The sequence below is a fragment of the Sinocyclocheilus rhinocerous genome, unplaced genomic scaffold, assembly GCF_001515625.1.
Source record: "Sinocyclocheilus rhinocerous isolate Xijiao unplaced genomic scaffold, SAMN03320098_v1.1 scaffold470, whole genome shotgun sequence".
NCBI lineage: Eukaryota > Metazoa > Chordata > Actinopteri > Cypriniformes > Cyprinidae > Sinocyclocheilus > Sinocyclocheilus rhinocerous.
In genome coordinates, this window is record NW_015637537.1 from 901,526 (window position 1) to 926,408 (window position 24,883).

At 36.5% G+C, this 24,883-nt stretch overlaps 2 protein-coding genes across 2 annotated transcripts in view; one reads left to right on the forward strand and one right to left on the reverse strand.

Annotated features, from left to right (window-relative positions):
* plod1a (procollagen-lysine, 2-oxoglutarate 5-dioxygenase 1a) overlaps positions 1-11,079 on the reverse strand; it is a 20,152-nt gene extending 9,073 nt beyond the window's left edge. The window contains exons 1-11 of the mRNA XM_016564022.1: positions 11,073-11,079; positions 9,386-9,477; positions 8,172-8,305; positions 7,893-8,056; positions 6,496-6,608; positions 6,251-6,314; positions 4,791-4,888; positions 4,576-4,677; positions 3,819-3,950; positions 1,171-1,292; positions 911-1,015 (exon numbers count right to left, since the gene is read on the reverse strand). Of these exons, the coding sequence (XP_016419508.1) occupies positions 911-1,015; positions 1,171-1,292; positions 3,819-3,950; positions 4,576-4,677; positions 4,791-4,888; positions 6,251-6,314; positions 6,496-6,608; positions 7,893-8,056; positions 8,172-8,305; positions 9,386-9,477; positions 11,073-11,079 (1,133 nt within the window). The remainder of the gene's footprint in view (positions 1-910; positions 1,016-1,170; positions 1,293-3,818; positions 3,951-4,575; positions 4,678-4,790; positions 4,889-6,250; positions 6,315-6,495; positions 6,609-7,892; positions 8,057-8,171; positions 8,306-9,385; positions 9,478-11,072) is intronic.
* A 756-nt stretch (positions 11,080-11,835) lies between these two features.
* On the forward strand, positions 11,836-19,161 carry LOC107748984 (uncharacterized protein KIAA2013 homolog). Its single transcript, XM_016564023.1, has 3 exons — positions 11,836-13,104; positions 16,351-16,534; positions 18,948-19,161. Exons 1-3 carry the CDS (start codon positions 12,368-12,370, stop codon positions 18,975-18,977), a joined length of 951 nt encoding a protein of 316 aa, XP_016419509.1. The 5' UTR covers positions 11,836-12,367; the 3' UTR covers positions 18,978-19,161.
* The last annotated feature ends 5,722 nt before the right edge of the window (positions 19,162-24,883 follow it).

Below are 24,883 nucleotides of genomic sequence, written 5' to 3' on the forward strand. Positions count from 1 at the left end.
GCCGAGTATTGTTTAGCGCATATCACTCACCTAGCGATAGCTACTCTACGGAGCCATTTCTAGTTTTCATAGTTTAGTCTTAGTCTTGCCTTGCCTGTTTTCTCGTGTTCTGATTCCTGCCTGTGTTTCTCGGATTGCCCTTTTGTCTCGCCGTTCGGACTCTGTTTGCTCCTGCCTGGACTATTGCTCGTGTTATTGGATTGCCCCTCTTGTCAAGCCCTCTGGATAACGTTTGCTGTCGACTGACTCACGCCCGTTTTGAATTACTCTTCGTCTTGCCCTCATATACCTGTTTGCCATTGTCTGAACCTTGCCTGTTTTATGACCACGCCTTTAAATAAAAGTTTTGCAAATGGATCCGCACGTCTCTCGTCTCGTCGGCTCCGTTACAGCATCCTTGCTGAGTAAAAGTATTCTTTTTTTTTTTTTAACCTTACTTACCCCAAACCTTTGAATGGTAGTCTTTCACAGTTTACGCAAAAATATTAATTAGCGAAAACAGTTTTCAACATTAATACTAATAAGTAATGTTTACCATAATAAGAATTGAGCAGCAAATCAGCATATTAGAATGATTTCTGAGGATCGTGTGACACTGAAGACTGGAGTAATGATGCTGAAAATTCATTAGAAAGTAGTATAATTCATGTAAGCCATGTAATAAAACACATTCACATTTATTCTTTTAAATCCTCCACAATTTGACCCACAGGTTTCCATTTTAAGTGCATTACTGTACGTGTAGTATTTGTGCATGCTGTCCATACAACTTTACTTGTTAAATATCTGTAATATTCATTTAAAGCCACCAGTTACATTACTATATTTCAATAGAGGAAATGAACTCAACAAAGAAAACATAGCCATAGTCAAGTTCATTCTATACTTCAAGTCTTACTTCTTCACTTACTTATTGAGCTCAATAAGGATTCTAAGTGTGTCTTCATTCTTTAAAACCACATCCACGTCTACGCTGAAGAAGTATTCACAGTCAATGTTGTCTCGACACATATCGCTGCAAAAATAGAAATAGAAAAAACGAGATCAATGGAATATCCAAAGCACAAAGGAGCCATTTGTGCAATGACAAACTATATGCGGTTTGATATGGTCATTAAAGTATTCAAATGTAATTTTTTAATAAAAATAAATATCGAAAAGCCCACTCACAAGCCAATATTACGTGAGGTCACAGGATCTATATCCTCCTCTGGTCCAATCAGCTTCACACCCTGGTATTCAGACTCATGATACTCTAGAAATGTGCGTACGTGGGGTTCGTGGTGTGATTCCTGCAAAAGATATAAATCCAAAGTATTGTTCCTCATTATATGTATTGAACATAAAAAAACATCTATGAAGAATGACAATAATGAACAACGTAGGCAACCCGATTCATTAATATACAAAAGGTTCATGTGGAAAAACTGCTGCTTAATGACATTCAATCTGATCTGATACGCCTTTAACAATAAAGACCCAACTTATGAAAAGAATATCATATGATACTCAACAGGCTCAATGTATTTAACAGGACAGGACAGTCGTATCAGTTTCCCGATACTGATCTTATTCACATGTCCTGATTCACATAACTCTTAAGTTACATTTAATGCTCATTTTATACATAATTACCTCATTATGCCTTTAAAAATAAACTCCAATAAGGACTTTCGTCATTTTAAGAGCTTATTTGTGAACACTTCATAATAAAGTCCCATTTGTTAACGTTTGTAAATGCATTAGCTAACATGAACTGACAATGACAAATTTTAAAGCATTTATCCATCTTTGTTAATGTTAGTAACGATATAAATGTTAGTTCACAGTAAATTAACTAATGTTAACAAATACAACTTTTGAGTTTAAGAATGTACTAGTAAGTGTTGAAATTAATATAGTCTAGTATTAATAAATTCTGTACAAGTATTGTTCATTGCTAGGGTTAGGGTTAGTCCTAACCATAACAATAGTTCATGTTAACAAATGAAACCTTAGTAGCTATGTTTCCATCCAGCTATTTGTATGCACATTTTGGGATATCGCATAAAAAAAAACGCTGGATGGAAACGCCAAGATGCGCATGAATTCTAAAAATGCGCATACAACTTGTGTACTCAACTAAGTAAGATAAATTTCTTATCCAGTAAGAAAACATGAGTCTAAACTACGATGGAAAGACTTTTACCGATTAAATTCCTTAATGCGCATCAAAAAAGACTGGACATTGCACAGCATCTGAAATGCTAGTTTTGTCATTCCAAAATGCTTGAGCAAAGTCTCGTCAAAGTGCTTCGTTATAATTAACTCCCTGAACTGCGTTCCTAAACAGCAGACTCTGAAAATAAGATAACATGACCGCGTTTCATCTACGCGCTCTGAAGCTCGTAATTTATTGTATACAAAAATGATTATATACAGTGCCTTCTCCTACTGCAGCAAATTTTATTTTTCGTGCTGATATTTAGCGCAAGTTAATCAGGAAGTGACGATGTTGTTCTCTTCAACTCACTGGATGGAAACGGTGCTTTTATTCGCAAATTTTTTTATGCGATATTCCAATTTTGCACATAAGTTTAAAGGCTGTTTCACACTGAGCGCGATGCGAAAAAGCGAGGCGAATCGCCGACGAACGGTGCTTTCACACCGAGCGCGAAACGATTGATCGCCTTCTGCTAATTCACGCCTGCACACTAGGTGGCGCCGACCAACAACGCATTTTTCCTCAGATATGTATTTCGTATATGGATTTAACATCGTCCGCTGCTCAATATACAGCATTAAATTAAGATAAATAAAGTTTGGTTCTACACCAGAAACACAAACTATCTATAATGCTTGCAAGAATACATCCTAAAATATAATTAGAGCTACAAGCTACACATGAAAATGTATGTAATTATTAATGTATTTGCTTAAAACCCATTTTAAACCATCATCGAGTGTTTGTAATAACTTCCGATTGTGATCTATAGTTGATTTTGATTCTATAATAGGCAGACATGCACTCTTTGTATGTTTAATAATGCTACACTTATCATTTGTCATAAACATCCTTTATTGTTATAAAAAATACCATGAGCTGCATACAAAACATACAGAAAATATATCATCATAATCATATGTCTATTTGCTCTCATATTTCATGTGTAGAAAAATGTATCACTCGACTTTTTTTTAATACGGAAGATCTTAAAGGGGTCATATGATGCTGCTAAAAAGAACATTATTTTGTGTATTTGGTGTAATGAAATGTGTTTATGCGGTTTAAAGTAAAAAAAACACATTATTTTCCACATACTGTACATTATTGGAGAAAGGAAAAAATGAAATCGCATCATATGACCCCTTTAAGAGTGAACGCGCTCTGACTCATAACACTCACGCACATGGAAGAAAACAGACAGTGCTCTCCAGATCACATAATTCAGTGGAGAATTAATAGAAATTATATTAAGAACATGTGAAGATAAATCTGTTCTCGCCCTTTTGAGCAACAGCAGCTGCTCCGGGCATGTGATCTAAGCTCAAATCTCATTGGACGGCCCGTTTCGCCGCAGAGCGACGGGGGAAAAAATCGACACACAGGACAAAAAAAAATCTTCGCTTTTTCGCTTGGCGAATGATCGCGCTTGGTGTGAATAGCCCCATAGGGATCTACTGTTTCGATTCAAAAGCGTCATCGCGCCGATTTTCGCGTTCATTGTGAAAAGGCCTTAATTCGTAACTTTGAATGGAAACATAGCTATTGTAAAGTGTTACTGCTTAACTGTTAAAAAATGCAGAGTTATAGTTATAAACTGAACATAATATTTTACCTGATTATAGATGAATAATTGGAGCCGGTTTTTGGGGTATTTGAGGTTAAGTAAGCGCTCAAAGAACACAGTGACAAAGGGTGTGGGCTGCTGGATGAAGATCCCAATGACCACCACCGGATATTCACTCTCCTGCAGATAAAAAAAGACAAACAATTCATAAACCAAACAATTATTCAGCTAAAGCTAAATTTCTGCTGAAATGTATATGTTTTAGCTACTTATAGAAGTGTCTATGAATGCTTATGACTTAAACAGTGAAAATGTGCAGCTATTTGACTTTTATTAATTTACTTGATTAATTTATGATATCTCTTTTTGATATCTCTTTTTACAAGAATATTTAATCATGAAATTGTACGGAGCCACTCGCATAAAATGCAGAATTAAAAATAAATTTATATTATGGCCATGAATTAAGAATTTGTTCACACAAATTAATAATTTGTGGCCTTGATTTATAAAATGTTTTGCTCGTGTTGCACTGTTTTGTTTGATTTACCTAAAACAACGGAACTAATTAATAAGTCATAAGAGCTCATTCTTAATTTGTGGCCACGTTATCTTGTTTTTTTCTCGCTTCATGTCATGTGCGGAGCGCTGTAAAAGGGGATTTGACTAAAGTTGTTTTATATAAAGCTATTCAATCTAAACAAAATATCGAAACACAAAAATTCCTTTATAAATGGCTTTCAGGATTAATTTAATAATAATTAAAAAAAACATTGATGTTAATACTAGTAAACGTAAGGCCCACCTGGAGTCCAGAAAGCGGTCGCAGATTCTCGTTACAAATTGTGCAGCCAGTCTCAAATGTCCACAGATTTGGGATATAGTTCCCTAGGTAGTTTATCTGAAGCTGAAAGAAACAGCATGTCACGAAAATGATTCAACTGAAGAAGGCAGAAAGCCATAGAAAAGATCTTGCTTTCACATTACAGTTATTTGGATCATAACAGTAAATGGTTTTACTTTGGTGGGTCCGTTGCCATGGATAATAACAGGCAGCGTGTCATAAAGCACATTTCTGGCTCGCACACGTCCATCTTCAAACTTCAGCACCACCTCATCTGTTCATGCAATTAAAAAATTATTAGCATTAACATTCAGATTCAAATTCCACAGACATAATCATTCAGTGCTGCAGTTGAATTCTGCTTGAATCATTGTATGGTCAGTTAAATTGCCAGAAGTATCCACTGGCCCACTTCTAAAGGATCTCCTCCATAAATGTTTGAAAGAATCTCTCTTGGGTATCTGTAATGGATACCTCTGATCTAGAAAGAGAAAGGCAGCTTTGTAAACAGCCTTTTGAAGCTGAAACAGTGAACTTTTCAGATGATGAAGAACCAGGAAATGAATTCCAATGGCTGTGATATTAACTGAGGATGAATGAGGGATTCATAGCAGCAAAGTTCACACTAATGTTACACTAGCTGAATTTCTCAGACCACATTGCTAAAACTGCCCGGTCCTGCAGATTTGCTTTATAATGTTCTTCTTCTTGCTTTCTTACTGAAAGTTACTGCATCAATATTAATATGCAATGCATTTACAGTGTTTGTATCACTTTACTGTACAGTGTCCTTGTTTCACATTACTTGTACTTACTGATGCAATAACAGTAAATTATTGCATGATAAATCAAAACCCTAACCCTTTAATAAGTGCATGCTGTCAATTAACATCACTCTGTACTTAAATGTACAGCATGATTACACAGCAACAACACAGCCTAAATTAAAGTGTAGCCTTTTTTTCCCTTTGAAATACACTTTGGGACCAGGAAAAAGCCAATTTTGTGGATCTCAAGGATAAAACGTCACTATAGTTCCTTAGGTCAATTTAAACAGACATTTGAAACTGAATTACTGATCCACACAATGAGAACTTATATGAACTAGTAGTCTACAAACCCTTGTTTACTTTATAGTTATTAATCTCTTACAAATGGCAGCATGCCTAAGTATTTAGGTGCTATAATAACAAAACGGACACAAACTCCAGCCGCAGTGTGGCACACCAGGGCTGTAGTGTCCAGCTGCGATGGTGTACGTGTGCACAGGCACATCTCACAGTCAGCTCTGACATTACAGCCACAAATGCCACTACAGGCAACTCCCACAATCTGGCAGCGAGTCAAAACTGCAGCTGCCAGGCGAGCAGAGCACAGCTTTAAACTCAAACAAGAGCATTTGAGACCCTCAGCAAAGCATTGCATTAGCGATTCCTCATTAAACCGAAAGGCTACAGAAAGAGGAAACTTCCCAGCAGGTATCAGAGAGCGAGAACTGTACTGACGCTGCACTTTGGAGACCATAAAAAAGGATGTTTTTCTTCAGAGAGCTGATGCTAGTGAGAATTTTGCAGAAGGCTCCTTAAACAGCTTTATTTCTAAAGCAGGCTGTAAGGACACTAAATGATACACTTACCGAGAGCTCCGTGAAGATTCTGGAACAATCTGCACTTGTTGTCCAGAGTTATATTTATAGACTTCTAAAGAGGAAATGACAGGGAAGAAAACGATGAAACGCAGCATAAACACATTTAATGTGTGTCATGACTGAAACTGTGAACTTGAATGTGCATTCTGAAAACAAGCCTAAATATCTTAAAACGGAGCAATAAAGTTTTAGGAAACCACGCTATATCCAACAAACTATACTCAAACACTCACTCTTTTCTCCGGGTTGATATATATCTTGGTGAAATGGAGTTGGTCACTGTCACTATCTGCTCCTGACCAGTCCGAAAGCATCTTTTTAAGGTTAGGTGCATAGCCAATGAAGCCTAGAAAAAAAAATCTAGCGTTACAATTGAAAAAGCCTATAAATAGACACAAAACAACCTATGATTATCTGGTTTAGATGTGTAATTGGATGATTTAAGCTTATCTTTTAATTATTAGTCTGATTATTTCTCATCTGTTTGACATCCCTCTATAAGTATGAGTGTTTCTGGAACATTCTGAGAGATTGTGAGAAAGGAAATTAAAAAAGGAAGAAGCCTCAAACGTCTTAGTAAAGCAGTTCTTTCTTGGTAAAGTTAACTCTCTACAAAGACTAGAATATACAAGGTTAAAAGAGATTTAGTTGGTGATGATACAAGGGATTATTACATGCAATGATTTGCTTCCATTCTGTTCCATGCACCATTGCCTCCAAAACTTTAGCATTCATCCACTGTTAAACTAATCATTTCATAATCGCTGAATTTAGGGCTTTGAAATAAACAAAAACCCAATTACAGCACCTACTGTAATCAGAAAAGTCAAGTATAATTGTATATATATGTAGTTTGAATTGTAATGATTTTTCAAAGACATTTTAATAGTATACTGAACAGGACCATTTTTTTTTTTTGTACTGTTGTATTACAATAATAAAACGTGATCTTAATGGTCCTAAAATGAGCCTCTTTGTATTTAAATATAATCAAATGTATTCATTTACTCTTTTGATTTTGTGGTGAAATATATGATGCATGTTGGAAAGATCGTATTTATGAGATGAACGCACATCAACACCATAATTATGACGTCATGTCATAATTATGAGTGGGGGAACTCTTTATTTTCTTTGAGCTCCAGTTTCTGAGTTGGCTGTAATTTTGTTTTTGTTTTTTTGTTTCATTTACAATAAAACTAGCAAAATTGCATATACAAAATATTATAGTATTGCACAATTATGATAAAAATATGTAATAAATCAGGTTACACACCTTCATATGTTGAATAAAAACATAAAAAAGCAAAAACACACTGATGCACATTCTTCATTCATCCTTTAGAAGTAGAATAAAAAAAAAATAGTGCTGTATTTGTTTGTAGAAAAGGACATTGACATCTTGTGCCAACTAAGGAGATTTAATGTTGTGTATTCATTTCCAACCACTAAATGAACGTCCCAGGAGAACTTGAACACACCAATAACTCGTATCATATCACGTGAAATTTGTGTGAATAATGATTCATAACATTTATGAATCCAGAACTACACAGAATTGAGCTAACAGAGCTAACAGTACATCTAAAGCTCTTGAGTAACGGTAACAGAACAAGAGAGGAATACATGCCTCCTGCTCCAAGGAACCTCTTCCCTTCTCTGACATGAGGATGCTTGTCTTCCAGGTGACGGTCCGGCCAGATGAGCGTCTCGGCAGAAAACACAACTCTGTGCTTGGCCTGCTGAAACTTCTTCAGCAGCTCTCTCGGACCAGAAGAAAAGATCACGTCATAGCTGTGGAAAGCCCAAGCATAAACAATCGTTACTGTCAATGATCAACACTGATCGCTGAGACAGTACAGACAAATCAGCATATTGCAGGAATAATTATGATGGACATAACTAGTACCTATCCACAAAAAGAATGACTCTGTTCTCGTCCTGTATGTCCTCCAGAGCAGACTTCAGCAGGCGCACCTTCTGCCCTCCACCTGGAGGAGACATGTAATCTCCACCTCTCCATGTTTCACCCCTCCCGAGAACCTAAAAAACAGCAGAGGAATGTCTGCAGATTAAAGGCCGTGAACTGTGTTATATAGGGTGCATCTAACAAAAATGTCAAGATCATATTTAACCCTGAAATCAAGAAAAAAAACATAAGAAATAACACTTTTGTTGCGAAAAGTAAGCCTAGTTTTTGGATTTTAACCATGCATCATGGTAATATCTGCTGTATGTGACAGGACGACACTAGATTAATAGAATGAAAATGACATATTTATATACATCAGAATAAATCAAAGGTACAGTAGTAATGATTTATGCATTATGATTTATAGCAATGTTGAGAATTATATTTTTGGCAAGTTTAGTATACAGGATGATGATGCATCAACTAAGGTGTTATTACAGGAAATTAAAATACTACATCTACTATTCAATTTAAAATTGTATTTTGACAATTTAGTTGAATAATTGAATAACCGACGACAAACAGAGCAAAAGCCAAGTACAAAAGATTCATCTGAAAAGTACATTTATGCTATGACATATATACAGGCATATGAATAATTACATATTTAATTGCTCAGGATTAGTCCTAAATGCAACACTAAACTGAATGATTTTAATTATTTAGCCTATAACCCCATTGATTACAAAAAGTATTCAAATTAATAACACTACCAGCATGCCACTCGGGTCCTTCTGTGCCAGTTCTAGGGGCCCATCTTACCTCAAGGGTTTAATTTGATCTTTTTACTTCAAAATAAAAATGATATCTTTTACTGCACAAATCTAACACATTGACGTGTCCACAAATCCCTCATTAACAAACAGACACAAACTCTGACAGTCAACATAAACCAATGTCACAGATGACTATTTTCCAGACACACAAAATTAGACATCAAAACTGTTTTGACTGACTACATCTCTCAAATGTTGATAAGCAGATGAGTTGATCAAATTAAACGATTAATCAAAAGTGTTTAGATGAGATTTTGTGCTGTATAGACAGAAAACGTTGCACTTTATTGCCAAGCTCAATGCTTAACTGCCCATTACCAAATTATATTTATTAACTACTATTTCAAAACAGTAACTGCTGATAAAGTGCTTCACCTTGATGGTGTAATTGAAGTGTTTTGCGGATCTCAAGAAGCGCCTGAAGCCATCGGTCTCCTGCGTGGCCACAGTCAGCACTAGAAGATCTCCTGAGACAGAGAAAACACAACTCGGTGTGAATAATACACAGCAGTGTTTGTCAAACGTGCAGTTACTCTGTGTACGTGCTGGACGAGCACATCCTAATGGGTATCCCACATCCACTGCTCTCTTCTGAGGATCAGACAGGAACTCAAGGCACAGCTGGAATAGTAACGTACTCTTACACACTGGCGCAAGAAAGCTAATTCTGCTGCGAAAGTAAGACTTCTTTAGGCGTTTTCTATCATATGTACAATGTGTGCTTTTTCACACTTCCAGCATTCCAGGTTACTTTCAAAATATATGGCTGGGAGGAAACGAGCGTGTAGCTACAATGTAACAAACGTGCTTTGTTGCGCTCACATTTCGCATTTTTGTTGCTATTATTTACAGTTTGAGAAATCTGAGAACTTTTTGCGTTGTTTTAGTGTAATTTGCTGTAATTTATCACCATGGTTTCACTACAAATTAAAAAAAAAAAAAGGTGGTTACCATAGATAAACCAAATCAACAATGGTTTTGCTACACGAACCATAGTTTAACCATGGTATTTGTTGTAAAACTGTGATTTTACAAATAGTAATAAATACGCCAAAAAAAAAAAAACAGGGTTACTACAATTTTACTACAATAAAACCGCTATCGTAAGGGAACCGAGCTAATCTGCACTGATATCTGGTGTTGTTTACATACTGGTAAAAAAAAATGTATAGCCTGAATGCACTGTAAGTCGACAGATGACTATTTTCCAGACACACAAAATTAGACATCAAAACTGTTTTGACTGACTACATCTCTCAAATGTTGATAAGCAGATGAGTTGATCAAATTAAACGATTAATCAAAAGTGTTTAGATGAGATTTTGTGCTGTATAGATAGAAAACGTTGCACTTTATTGCCAAGCTCAATGCTTAACTGCCCATCGACCGGGACTCCTCTCATTTCTGACCCGTTATTCTTCTGCAGACCTCCACAGCAACACGGCGACTGATGAAATAAGACTTTCCTCCAGAGAAAGTTAGCTGTACGTTCCCGAACAAACACAAGCCTGCCCACTTCTGCCTTTCCCCGCCCCTCTTCACCAGAAGACCCCTGACCACACGCAGCCTACAGAGAAGCTGGAGCCCACGGTGTGTGTGTGTGTGTGTGTGTGTGTGTGTGTTTGTGTGTGTGTGACAAAACTTTAACTTACTCTGAGAAATGAATACAAAAGTGTGACAACTATGTCTGTCTCAATTTGTGTTTAAAATTAACTGGGGGGGGAAATAAATAATAATACTAAAAATAGATAATAATTATGTCAGTTAATATTTAATAATAATAATAATTAATAATTGCTTTTATAATATTTCTCATGGTAAGTTAAAGTTTTGTCTTAAAAACAAGCAAAAGATACATTTTGTTGAACATGTGTTGTCATCCTATGTTAGCTGTCACAAAGGAACTTGAAATTAGACACATTATTATAGGCTTTTCAGCAAAAGTAATTTTTTTTTCAGCAAACATCATTTAAAACACAATACTTGAATATTATATTAATATGATTACATTTTAATTAGTATACATTTATAACATTTCAAACATATGAGAACTTGTGCTAACCTGGCATGGGGCCTATTATGAACCTTTTAATTATGAACATTTATAACCTTCCAGTTGAAATCTGAAATCTGAATTTCAAGGTACAGTGATAATAAATAGGAAAACAAAGTATGCCAGACTAACTAATGATAATAAATCCATGACCACATTTACAATTTACAATAGGGTCAACAATATTTGGTACAATATACAATACAATATATACAATGTCAGGTTGCAATTGCTGAGAATCTCTTCTTCTTAGCTCAGGAAAGTTCTTGATATTATAAGCATTCAGAAATCATTTGAATAAATTAAGTGCATTTATCAAATGTCACAAAAAAATCGATAACCATAATTTAGAAAAGTTACAATTATTGGTAGGCCTATCTAAAAAAAAAAATCATGCAGCATGTTTATTATTTTTTTGTGCACATTACAAATAGGTTACACAAAATAAGTAAATACTGCACTCTTTATTTCTTTCCTTTTTTTCCCAAAAAAGTTTTTATTTTTTCCCAGATACTATTTTCACACACACACACACACACACACACACACACACACAGCTCAAAAAACAGCAAAGGCAGCAGTCATCACTAGGTGCCGTAAAGCCGTTTCAAAGTTGCGAGGTCAGTCTTACATACTGGTCCAGGATCAGTTTTGTCTTCCATTACTACTTCAGACGTGCTGCTAAGGGCTGATCCTAGAGCAGCGCTTAGTCCAGTTTAAACTACGACAGGTCTTGGACTTCGACACTTCCGGTATTTTTACGGCAGCTTGTTGGTCTTCCACAAACAGAGGTGTCAGCTGGCTGAGAGGTGACATGTACACACAGCAAATAAAACAAACAAACGACGTCGAAATAACTCAACTCTAGCAGAAACACGCGATTACGCGACGCAAACATTGCTTCGAGGCGGCAAAGTTAACGCGAAATGGGCGAGCAGAAATGTTTTGACTAGTCAGCTGACTAGCCTGATAACAGCAACTACAGCACTGCAATACATGGCAACTCTTTGCAGATACAACTGGCTCGTTTAACAAATGTTTGGAGTTGGTTTTGCACGGAAAATCGACACTCAAGTGTTTGCCTCTTTAATGAGGAAGTAGGGTTTTCCACAACTCTGTGACAGAAGAAATTACTTCAACCTTTTTCCGCGCGTGTTGCTCTTGAAGTTAAGCTTGATAAGTTAATATACTACTAACGTTATGCCTGTCAGAGCTGTCTGCCGCTCCCAGCTTGTACTGCTGTCAGGAAGTCACTGATGCCCGCTGCAGTGATCGCCCTCGACTGAGGAAAACAGCAGTCGTTTATGTTCAGTCCATCAAAGAGCATTTGGAGCAGAAGACAGACCATGTGGCTCCAGCAGAGGTTAAAGGGGCTGCCTGGTTTGCTCTCGAGCAGCTGGGCCCGCCGTGTCTTGGTTGGATTACTGCTCTTCCTCATTTTCTACTGGTACTTGAGCTCAGATGGGCTCCTGAGGTTTCTCAGCATGTCCAGGGAGTCTGGAGGAGCTGCGGGGGTTTGTTTGCAGACTGATCTTCACAGGTGGGTGTCGTTGGTGGACCAAGGGGAGGGAGTGGTTCTCACCCCCCAGACCAAAGAAACCGTCCCGTTTGTGGTCGGTAATGGACGTTTTCTGGTGGATGTGGACTCTAACAAACTCTGGGTAGCTTCATCTTCACAGCCTGGCTCCGCACCGGTTCACCAAACAGACTACGGGCCGATAGTGCGGATGCAGATCCCGGGAACGGGCTCAGAAGCCCGGGGAATGATGCTGTGGTACAGAAAAGGCTCTGTTCTGTCCTCCCGGTGCATCCTGACAGCGTCTTCTCACGACTGCGTCATCATACGAGAGGAGTTTGTTGCGCATCGCAGTCGACCCAATGTTTATCTTCAGAGGATTCACATATCAAACCCTACAGACCGTCCGCTTTCGGTTGACCTGGCCACGGAGTCTCTGTCGTTTAGGAGCACCGTGGAGAAGATGGAGGAAAAGGAGCTTGTGCTCTCCTCGGGCCGGGTGCTCACGGAAAAGAAGGACACTGTGTTAGTATTTTTTCTTTTCCATACTATGAAAGTCAGTGGCTACCAGCAACTGTTTGGCAGCATTCTTCAAAATATCTCCTTTTGTGTTCAACAGAAGAGAGAAACTCATACAGGTTTGGAATTTTTATTTTTGGATGAGCTATCCCTTTAATAAACCGTAGGGGTCGTATCAAGACAAATTAAATTTTTTCTTAAGCTTAGAAGTGTTCAGTGTGTTATGAAGACAAACAGTGCATTTTACTTTTAACTCAAAACCTTTTTCCCCCCTGGAAAAAAAAAGTAAAGAAAGAAAGAAGTATTAAAAATGTTGCTAATTTAAGGCCGGTTGCATAAACTAGTTTTAAAAGTTAATCATCTAATTTTTTTCTTTAAGAGTAAGACTGGTCAAACATTTTTAAATTCGGTTACATAAAATTAGGTTAGTCTAAGTTGAATCCAAAATATAAGACTGGTTACCCCTTAGTTAACTGCTAGCTGGTGAAACTAGTTCTTAAGACACTGTCTTAATATAGGCTAAGTTTATGCAACTGTCCCCTGGATTCACAGACAGGGCTTAGATTAAACCAGAATTAGGCCATAGTTCAATTAGGACATTTTTATAAACGTATAGAAAAAAAAAAAGAAAAAACATCATTACTGGTGTGCATCTTGAGACAAAACAATGGCACTGATATATTTTAAGATCAGTCAGTGCAAATTTCTTTCTGTTGAAACGGCTCAGAAATGCATTTTACTCTGGGACTAGTCTTGAGCCTCGCCTGTGAAACCGGGGGTACGAAACTAGAAACTGCCACTCACCATTTAGAAACTGCCACTAGCCAAATGAGTATTGTGTGTCAGGAAAATGGGCTTCTCTACCAGCCACTGCACTCCAAAAGGAGGTTTTTGCAGTGATGCCATAGGTTGCCCAAACTCGGTTGTAAACATCTAAAAAAACTTTTTTCACTATAAAGAACCTTTTGTGCAATGGAAAGATTCCATGGATGTTAAAGGTTCTTCATGGGAGAAAAATAAAGAAGCTGTATATTTAAGAGTGTGTGGCCAGCAGCCTGTCTCAGATTGACCTTTGACAGTAAACGCTGCTGATTAGAAACAACAAGTTAGGAAAAACTGATGAGGTCTGAGATGCAAGTCTGATTGGTTGAGCTTCATTAAGCTTCATTTTGACCCATCGCTCAAATGCGACAGAAAGCGAGTAAGCGCTCTTCATACTTGCACAAATATGTGAGCTGATTTTTGTTTTATATGCCAACTCTCCATGTGAATGCCCACACAGAGCTATAGGTTACAAAAAGTCCTTTATATTTATTGAGAAAGTAAAGTTTTGTCATATTCTACATCTCTTCTACAATTCTCTTTTGGCATTCTTTATTTCTTATAGTTTTGTCAAAAACAAGGAGGACAGGCGACCTAGCACAGCAACTTTAATTAAAATGAGATTTGCGTGAACTTAATGTACAAGGCCAGGGACAGCTTACATGTCAAGACAAATCTGAAAAAAATACTATACCACTTTGCACAATAGCTGTTTGTTTTCCTTTAAGGACAGTTTTTTAGGATGTATTTTATCTCATGAACACAATCAGACTCCCTTATATTTAATATGTTCAAGTTTAACAGCTTAAAATAATGTTTAGTTCATGAGGATTTGATCTGAAATGTGTGTGTAAACATTTCACTCGTGCCTTCAAGCTTTTAAAAAGAGGTCAGAGTCTATTTACAAGGCCAGAGACAGTGTAAAAGCAAAGAGAAAAGTTATTTTGAATTCAGTTTGCTATCATGTTGTTAGAAAAACACAGAGATAACGCCTACAGTATAATGATTTAATGCTTTGTGCATTCGTTCAGTTGCACATATACAAGTTGCATGGGACAGTGCAAATAATATAAGCAAACCAGCAGTCCAAGGGTCTGTGCGGTTACTCATTTCACATGTGAGCAGGGGTGTAAAATACTTTTAGGAAAAAAAAATTTATAATGATTTTACTGGATTACTGTACTTTAGTATTATTTTTGGGGATTTGTACTTTACTCAAGTGCAATTTAAACTGACCATTGTATTTTCATTTGATTACATTTCTGAAGAAAAAAACTGTACTTTCTACTCCTTACAATTTTATTTAAACTGGAAAAGTACTCGTTAAATTTTTTGCATTTTCTATTTTGTCGTGCAAAATGACGTGCAAGAACCAATGATGTTTGTCTTCACGCATCAAACACACACGTTTCATCTTCAGTTGTAACTTCAGTTGTAATCAGGACATTTTTTTTAAAGATATATTTATGGGCTTTTTTGGACAGTAGAGAGCAAGACAGGAAAACATTGGGTGAAGAGAGGGGGTCGGCAAAGGACGGGATTCGAACTCGGGTCGCCGCGAGCGCAGTTGCGCTAGGCTATATGTCTAACCATGCTATCAGTGCCGACATCAGGAAAATTTCTGGCTTCAAAATTTCACCATTAAAGCATATTGAGGTAGCAAAGCTGCTTTTCCTATAAAAGCCTATTGATTATTTGTGTTTGTTCGGATATTGCCATTAACTGTCTGTGTAGTACATTGGCTGAATGCACAACATTTACTCACCCTGAAGTATCTTCCTTACACACGCCCATCGTTTCGCTTCAGAAGACACTGATTCATTAACAGGGGTTGTATGGGTTACAGTCGTGTTCATTTGTATAGTTTTTAAGGTGGCATCTTGGGACGTCCTGTACACCTGCATTATATTCTTACAGATGGATTATACTTTCTACAAATCTTTGTTTGTGTTCATTTGAAGTAGAAGAGTCATATGTCTGACAAAACATTTTACATTGAGAAGATGATCCAATATTATGAAACAATTTTTTTTTTAAGTACAATTTAAAGTTGTACTTTTTAAATTTCACCCAAGCCAAGATATTGCTTTGGCCAAGAAGATACTTTCAATTGAGTAAAAATTTTCACTCAGTTTCTGTACTTTCACTTAAAGGGTTAGTTCACCCAAAATGAAAATTCTGTCATTAATTACTCACCCTCATGTTGTTTTGGCAACATTTTTAGAATTAAACCACATATTGTTTGCTGCTCTACTTTTAAATCTTCTTAATTCTAAAATACAGAGGTGTAAAAAGTACTCAAATATTATTCTTAAAGGGATAGTTCACCCAAAAATGAAAATTATGTCATTAATTACTCACCAGAGAGTATCCGTTGGACGTAAACAGTGTATGCTGTCACTGTCACACGGATACGCTGTTTTTGTTCAGGTCAAATCACAACAAGGTAGGAAACCGATCCGGCGTGACGCAGCTGACACAGAACAGCATAGGCCTGCCCTTCCTCTTCTGGTTCAGCGTGGCGTCCCTCATCACGCTTTTCCACCTCTTCCTCTTCAAACTCATCTACAATGAGTACTGCGGGCCTGGAGCCAAGCCGCTCTTCAGGAGCAAGGTATAGCCGAAGACACTTGAAGACGAGCCGTTTTTGGGGGTGGTGTGTGTGTGTGAATCTCCTCTCCTTTTTTCTTCTTGCTCTCATTCTGCGCAACTCTCAAATCCTGCCTTGCAAGATATTTTTACCTCTTGAAACTAATTGATGATAATTGGTTTGGGTAACCCATCAAACTGCTGTAATTGGAGGCTCTGGTGTGCTGGAAATAGTTGTCTGCAATCTTCAGTTTGGGTGTTCTCTCTCTATGAACCTCTTGATGAACTGAAAGCACCAGTGCTCTAAAGACACTATTCAGTAAGCGCCATTTTTTTCTCGCAATCTGACACAATTAGAACTGATTTGTGTCCAAAAACGTAAGAAAAAATATTTATTTTGTTTTATATGAAATACTATTCTGCTTTGCAGAATAACCATTTGCTAATTATGTTTGAAGGACAGTTTTTTTTAATGTAATTTATCTCGTGCTTTCAGCAGACTTTCCCATCTTTTATATGTAGTTTTACAGCTCAAGAAAATCTGTCTAGAGTATTTAATTCAGTTTTTTGATGGGATGATAGCAGGTGAGGAGTCGAATTTTATTTGTTCTGAAATTCGTGTGTGAACTTATCACTGGTGCCTTCAAGTCTTTCTTCTTCCAAGTTGGTTTAAGGGGTTTTGTTTCTCTGAAATTTACTGTCTGCAAAGTCTTTTTTGTTCGTTTACAATGGGGGTCTTACGCAGGGGTCTGAAGTTTGAAGATCTTGTTGTTGGTTTGGTGAGGTGAAAGTTGAATTTCAATTTGAACCCAAATACATCGTTTTTTTCACTGATCACATTCATCCACCATACAGTCATTTATGTCAGTAGGGTAATGTCAATACTGATGGTGGTTTTGGTGACATTTTTGATAGCAGTTAACATAAACTTCAAACATAAGGTAGGCGGATTTGAATAAACCTCACAAAACCTATCAAGAACAAGTTTGTTTTGCCACAAAATCACAAGAAGAAAATTACATTTTGCATTAAAATGAAGCCTTTTTAACACAGACCATTAGGATTAACCTTTACAATAAAACTAATTGTATTAGAAATTTAAATGTATTAGAAATAATTACTATTATTACAATTGTTATGCCTATACTATGCTGATAATTTTTTTTTTTTTTTTAGAAAATCATTGTATTGCAGTATTTTTTTTCTGTAATGCAGTAAAAGATATACAGCACTGAGCAACTAATTAGAATCACAACTGACAATAATAGGAATTCCAAAACAACGCTTCAAAATTGCAAAAAGGCTTCATTTCATGTGCAAAATATTTATTTTTATAAAAATAAATGTCCCCATGCAGACATTTTTTCCTAAGATTCACAAAGTCTAAACAGATTTAGGTGTTGATATGTGAAAGGATGAATGAATCGTGTCAGTTCACTGTTTCGAGCACAAAAAGAGATGGGACAGTTGAGAAGGCACTACTTGCTTATTAAACATGTTTCACTCTTATAATGTTTAAGTAGGCAAATACAGTTTCACATGGTCTGATGTGTAATTCATATCACTGCTGCATATGCACTGCTATCAGATACACCCTGAGCTGTACTCCGTTAGATCTCTGCCAACATTTACACAAGCTCACAGAAAAAGCTCTTTTTCCGTTTCTTATTTACTTGTTGTTAATGTGAAGATCCTGCATTGTTCGCCATGTGCGTCTCAAAGTGTCTTCTCATGTTGGAGTGATCTTTTGCATTTGTTAGAATTCTGCTGTTTTTATTAAGTTAACCAATCAAGAGTTAGACAAAGTTCTGTTGTTGTGACATTCATTCACATTGATTTTTAAGATTTCCTAAATTTGGGGTCACCGAGTAAAACCTGTCGAGTAGCATTGCTCCTTAGTGATGTGAAATGAGTACATCATCCGAGTTGCCTTAAAATGTGTCTCTAAGGCATCTTTACTCTGCCAAGTTAAGGCTGTTCTGTGCCTGCTTAAAAAAAAATGTGTAAAGGTGCAATGCCCTGCAATTAAGCTTGCTCTGACCCAACTCAGCTCTAGTATCCAAGCATGCAGTTGTAATTGCTGTGGAAATGCGTTTATGCCACCTCAGAGCAGCATTAAACAGTCTGTGTTAAGACACCTAAATGCCACTTCAGAAGCACTTCTGTGCCACCTTTGCAGTGTAAATTTGTCCCTAGTGTGTGTAACATGCCGAAGATACATTGCTTAAAAGTATTTTTTTTTTTATTAGTGGGCGCAATAAATGCCATGTTTTGGGTTTAAAAAGGCAACTCAAATGAGTAAAATCATTTCCCAAAGAGAGTACGTGTAAACATTTGACTTTTTGTCATTTTTGATTGAACTTAGTCATTGCTAGATTTCACACTGGCGTCAATCCTAATGCCTGTGCTCAGTTTATTTGTCTATATTTTACAATTAGCTCAGACTCATACTGAGGACAAATAAGTAAACAGATGCACTGGATGGAGTAAATTTAACAAGTGTAAAATATGAGTGCTAAATGCCATGAAATAATAAATAATAGTAAAATAGTAAATCCTTTCCATTCATATCCCCAAAATGTTCACAAAGAAAGCATAACACATCTTTATTTTTTCTACCATAAATATGCATATTCACCCTCTATTTGTTATTTCAACAGGATGATGTTTCTATCTGAAGCCTAATCCAGTGTGCAGAAACATTAAATATGGCTCTATCTCTGGATGTCCTCTCGGGATTGATTTTAATCACTGGAGACGTACTGATGTATTCAAGACATGTTTTCCTTTATTGCTGTGTGAATTTAATTATGAACATGATCTTATTTCTGTCGAGGATTATGTAAGTTGTTAAGGTTAAAATATGAAGACTATTTAAAGGTGCCCAGTCATGTGCAAATTAGTGATAAAATATCAATAATTATGAAGGATTCAAACAAGACCTTTATTCATGTATTATTCTAGCTTATAAACAAGCACAGTAATAAAATCTTAATGGAAACCAAATCAAATATGCAGCTTCTAAACACTGATTTTATGTGAATGAAGAAACAAATCTTATAAAATCGCAATGAAATGGAAGTAGCGACAGAGCTTTTCTTCTGTATTGTGATGAACATCTGAGTGTAACAGATTATTAAAAAACAATGTAAGGCATGGATTGGTGATTGGGGATAGATGAGTGGAGAAGTCGGGCATATGGCACCTTATTTCCACTGTAATAATGAGTTGTGACATTTTGATTATGAGGTCAAAAAAAATCTGATACATGGATGGAAATGGGCTAAATGAATCTACGTCGGCAGTGTAAATTTGTCCCTAGTGTGTGTAACATGCCGAAGATACATTGCTTAAAAGTATTTTTTTTTTTATTAGTGGGCGCAATAAATGCCATGTTTTGGGTTTAAAAAGGCAACTCAAATGAGTAAAATCATTTCCCAAAGAGAGTACGTGTAAACATTTGACTTTTTGTCATTTTTGATTGAACTTAGTCATTGCTAGATTTCACACTGGCGTCAATCCTAATGCCTGTGCTCAGTTTATTTGTCTATATTTTACAATTAGCTCAGACTCATACTGAGGACAAATAAGTAAACAGATGCACTGGATGGAGTAAATTTAACAAGTGTAAAATATGAGTGCTAAATGCCATGAAATAATAAATAATAGTAAAATAGTAAATCCTTTCCATTCATATCCCCAAAATGTTCACAAAGAAAGCATAACACATCTTTATTTTTTCTACCATAAATATGCATATTCACCCTCTATTTGTTATTTCAACAGGATGATGTTTCTATCTGAAGCCTAATCCAGTGTGCAGAAACATTAAATATGGCTCTATCTCTGGATGTCCTCTCGGGATTGATTTTAATCACTGGAGACGTACTGATGTATTCAAGACATGTTTTCCTTTATTGCTGTGTGAATTTAATTATGAACATGATCTTATTTCTGTCGAGGATTATGTAAGTTGTTAAGGTTAAAATATGAAGACTATTTAAAGGTGCCCAGTCATGTGCAAATTAGTGATAAAATATCAATAATTATGAAGGATTCAAACAAGACCTTTATTCATGTATTATTCTAGCTTATAAACAAGCACAGTAATAAAATCTTAATGGAAACCAAATCAAATATGCAGCTTCTAAACACTGATTTTATGTGAATGAAGAAACAAATCTTATAAAATCGCAATGAAATGGAAGTAGCGACAGAGCTTTTCTTCTGTATTGTGATGAACATCTGAGTGTAACAGATTATTAAAAAACAATGTAAGGCATGGATTGGTGATTGGGGATAGATGAGTGGAGAAGTCGGGCATATGGCACCTTATTTCCACTGTAATAATGAGTTGTGACATTTTGATTATGAGGTCAAAAAAAATCTGATACATGGATGGAAATGGGCTAAATGAATCTACGTCGGTAGTAGAAGTACTGACCCTTATTAAAACAGCTGGGAATATTGTATTTATTTGAAAAATCAGCATTGAACATCACAGATTTAAGTTTGTTTACTGTATGCTTAATCACATGGAATATAGAATGCTATGCTGATGACACTCTACTCTATCTCTCTTTCCATCCTGATGATCTGACGATAGCTGCTCGCATCTCAGCTTGTCTATCGCCTTGGACCATCACCTTCAACTCAACCTTGCCAAGACAGAACTGCTTGTGGTTCCAGCAAACCCATCGTTTCATCACAATTTCATTAACTCTAGCACTCTCTATTCTAATTCTATTATTTAAAAAAAGTCAATTTTAGACACTATTCATTTAAAAAAAACTAACACTTGCTTCTCTAATCTTTTTATATTCTGTCTATTTGTTTTCTTTTTATTTATTATACAAAACCCCTCTAAAACCAGCCAACAGACCAGGCCGGGAGACCAGCTAAGACCAACCAAAAGCTAGTTTAAGCTGCACAAAAAAACAAACAAAAAAAAGCTGCATGAGAGAGACCTTTAAATGGAGGAAGACGTGATGTTTAAAGTTCCATGGGAAAAGGTACTTTTATCATTACTTCAATTGAAAATTACTTAATCGTTACTTCAAACCCTGGACTGCATGGTATACACAAAAAAAATGACCTAGATCAGGGGTGGCGAACGTCGGTCCAGGAGAGCCGCAGCCCTGCAGAGTTTTGCTTCAACCCTAATCAAACACACCTGAACAAGCTAATCAAGGTCTGAAGGGTTGCTAGGAAGCTACAGGCAGGTGAGTTTTAATTAGGGTTGGAGCTGAACTCTGCAGGGCTGCGGCTCTCCAGGACCGGAGTTCACCACCGCTGACCTAGAGCATTCAAAAAAATGTATTTGACGCCAATATGTAAAAAAGCTGGAATGAAGACAGTCCTCCAGACTGAGGATTGTCAACATCACCTCCCTCAGTAAGTGTTTCTTGTCCCATAGGAGCCAAAATGTGATAATTATTTCACCACTAGAGGGCGATGCATTGTGGTGAGTAGATGTAGGTCACCTGTTCAGCATCACATTACATTAAACGGGTATTGAACATGGTTCTTAGCTCCACATGCTTTTATTGTAAATATTGTTTGTTCATTAAATTAACCAGTCAAGAAACGGACATCACTTCGTGGACATTTCTTATTCCATTCTATGAGTCAACAACAACAACTTACCACCCTGCCATGGCTTATAGAAAAGCCACTAGGCCTACATACCCATTACTTATTTATTTGGCTTCTGCAAAAGAAGAAAATCATGTGTAAAAACTGATAATGAATGAATTTTCTGTTTACAGTGTTTACTTCTGATTTATTATTGGATAGGTTGAACACATCTGAACACAGAACTATATGTTTTAATGTTAATTAGGAGAGGAGTTAATTAGCCCACATTCAGGTTCTGCGTAAATTAGCAACCATTTAAGTTCAGCACCAAGAGCACTATTTGATATCAAACGGTGCATCCTGGTTCTGCACTAAATAGTATTCAAGATTAGAATTAGTGTGTCCCAAATCTTAGTATGTTGAAATGAGGATCCCTATGGTTTACTATTTCCGGTGCATATTCCCCACAGACCTCCACACATGGCAGATGTGTGAGACTAAATTAAGTAGAGCGTTTTAGATAAAGGGGTTTGAGTGATCAAATATGTACATGATGAAAAAACATAGGGTTAATTAATAATCAAATGTGGCCAGGGCTGGACTGGGGTTAAAATTCGGCCCTGGACAAATCCGGCCCACGAGTTCCCCCCATGAATGTTTTGATGGGTTATAGGGCCTTCGATTGGAGTAAATACATGTATAAATGGGCCTAAAACAGGACAGAAACAAATAATGATAGATATTACTGAATTCGCAGCAAATGCAACAAACTTAACCCGTTTAATCCCAAATTAATTCCCAGACATGAAAATATCTAAATGATGTGTCATTAGTAACCCTTTGAAATAATCAATAATTATTTTTTTTGAAAAATGTGTGAAAAATTGTGTTTTATGGTCGGTCACAATTGTGACCGGTGGGATAATGTGTGTACTGAATTATCATATTTCTGCAGTCATAAAAATCGTTATATATCTTAGCCGCCCAGCTATTTTAAACTGTTTGATCACATTCTAGGGTTACTATTATGCATAAAAATCCCTTATAAAACGGAGAGTTCCGGTCCTTGATTCTGATTGGTTGAGCCGCGTTCGAAGCTGTTCGAACAAACATACACCTTTGTTTACTTTGTGTGTTGCTCGGCAACCACTTTGTTGCAACCACTCCCCTGTGTACATGTTAATAATGAATTGCACTGGGCCTTGTTCGTTATTAGTTGTGTGTGGGGGGGACGTGAAATGCTGTAAACTGAGAAAATGAAGTTTCAAAATCCAAATGAACCGAACAAGATCGACTCGAACTAGACGTCAATTAATGCACGCGTGTCACCTGATCCACATATGCACGGATTCCTTTTTGCATGAGCAATTTATGATATATTACTGCAGAACAGAACATTTTTATTCACAAACATGTCTGTATTTGTACAAATCACTGCACAATCATTTAATCCCGAATTACACAGACTCAAATTGAAAGACATTTGTTTGTGGTTAGTAAGATACATGTATAAAATGTATGCAGTACATGGATAATTGTGCGTGCATCTATTAATCATTTTGAGTCTAATATCATCCCATATAAGATGGTGTGGGTGAGTTTGTTTTATTGCCAAGGGGGCACTTGGGTATGCCTGCCATCTATTGTGCGTGCATCTATGAATCATTTTGAGTCTAATATCATCCAATAAATGAGGGGCTGTTGTGATGCAGGTTTATATTATTTTAAATTGTGTCTATGTTGTTTGTGATTTGTGTATTTTTTATTGGTGACTATGTTTGTGTTACGTATTTTATTGTGATATTGTGAAGCACTTTGAGCAACTTAGTGTTGTATTAAACTGTGCTATATAAATTAATAAAAACAAGAACAAATCTGAGAAGGTCTGCAAGAGAGAGAAGTTCTCCAGCACCTGAATGTTTATAATGAAATCGGCTAAACAGCCATCTATACCAACGGAAAATTTGTATTATGACGAAATTATCAACATATTAAATTCAAAACCCAGACAACGACTATGACCTGTTTAGAACAGAAATCACTCATTCAAGGTAAGATTATCTTATCTTATCTATTATTATTATTATATTATTTTATTCATCATAATTTCAAGATCAAAGGCCACAATAGAAGAGTGAGCACAGGTGAGACTGAAAATTATTATTTCTCTTTTCTGTCACACTTGACTCTGTGAGCCTGTCCCAATACCCACATTTGCGGTCTTAGCCACTTGAGAGCGTGCACATGTGGTAGGAAGTGCATGCACATGACTGTCCCAGCTCTTAAAAATGCCAAAGTTCAGTTCTCTAAATGCACACAAAATCCACACCATGTCTAACAGTGCTTTGGAACATTATTTGAGGCTAAGCCTGTCCAATTATTCATCATGTTCAAGAAATCACTATGCAATCATGTGCCCGAAAATGTTTGTGTAAAAGTAAAGTGTTGCACACTTTATTGGTACAGAGATGAGTGTGTATTTTGCAAAACATTTGCAATTGCTTTTTATCAGGAGTTTTAAAATAAGGACACAATTAAAGTTCATTTAATGTGTTAAGAGAACATAGACAGAAAAAAAGGTTTTTGTTAGACTATTTGTTGTTGCATTTGTTATAGTCACATTTTTAATGTTGCATGAGTTGGATGAATTCATTTTTATCAAAATTTTGATATCTATTCAGAGTTTATCAAACATGTTCTATCAGTTATTTTGAATTTTATACATAAATTGAGTTAAATGATGAATTTTACTCAAAGCATAGGCTATATGTTTTTTGCGGGGGGTGGGGGGGGGGGG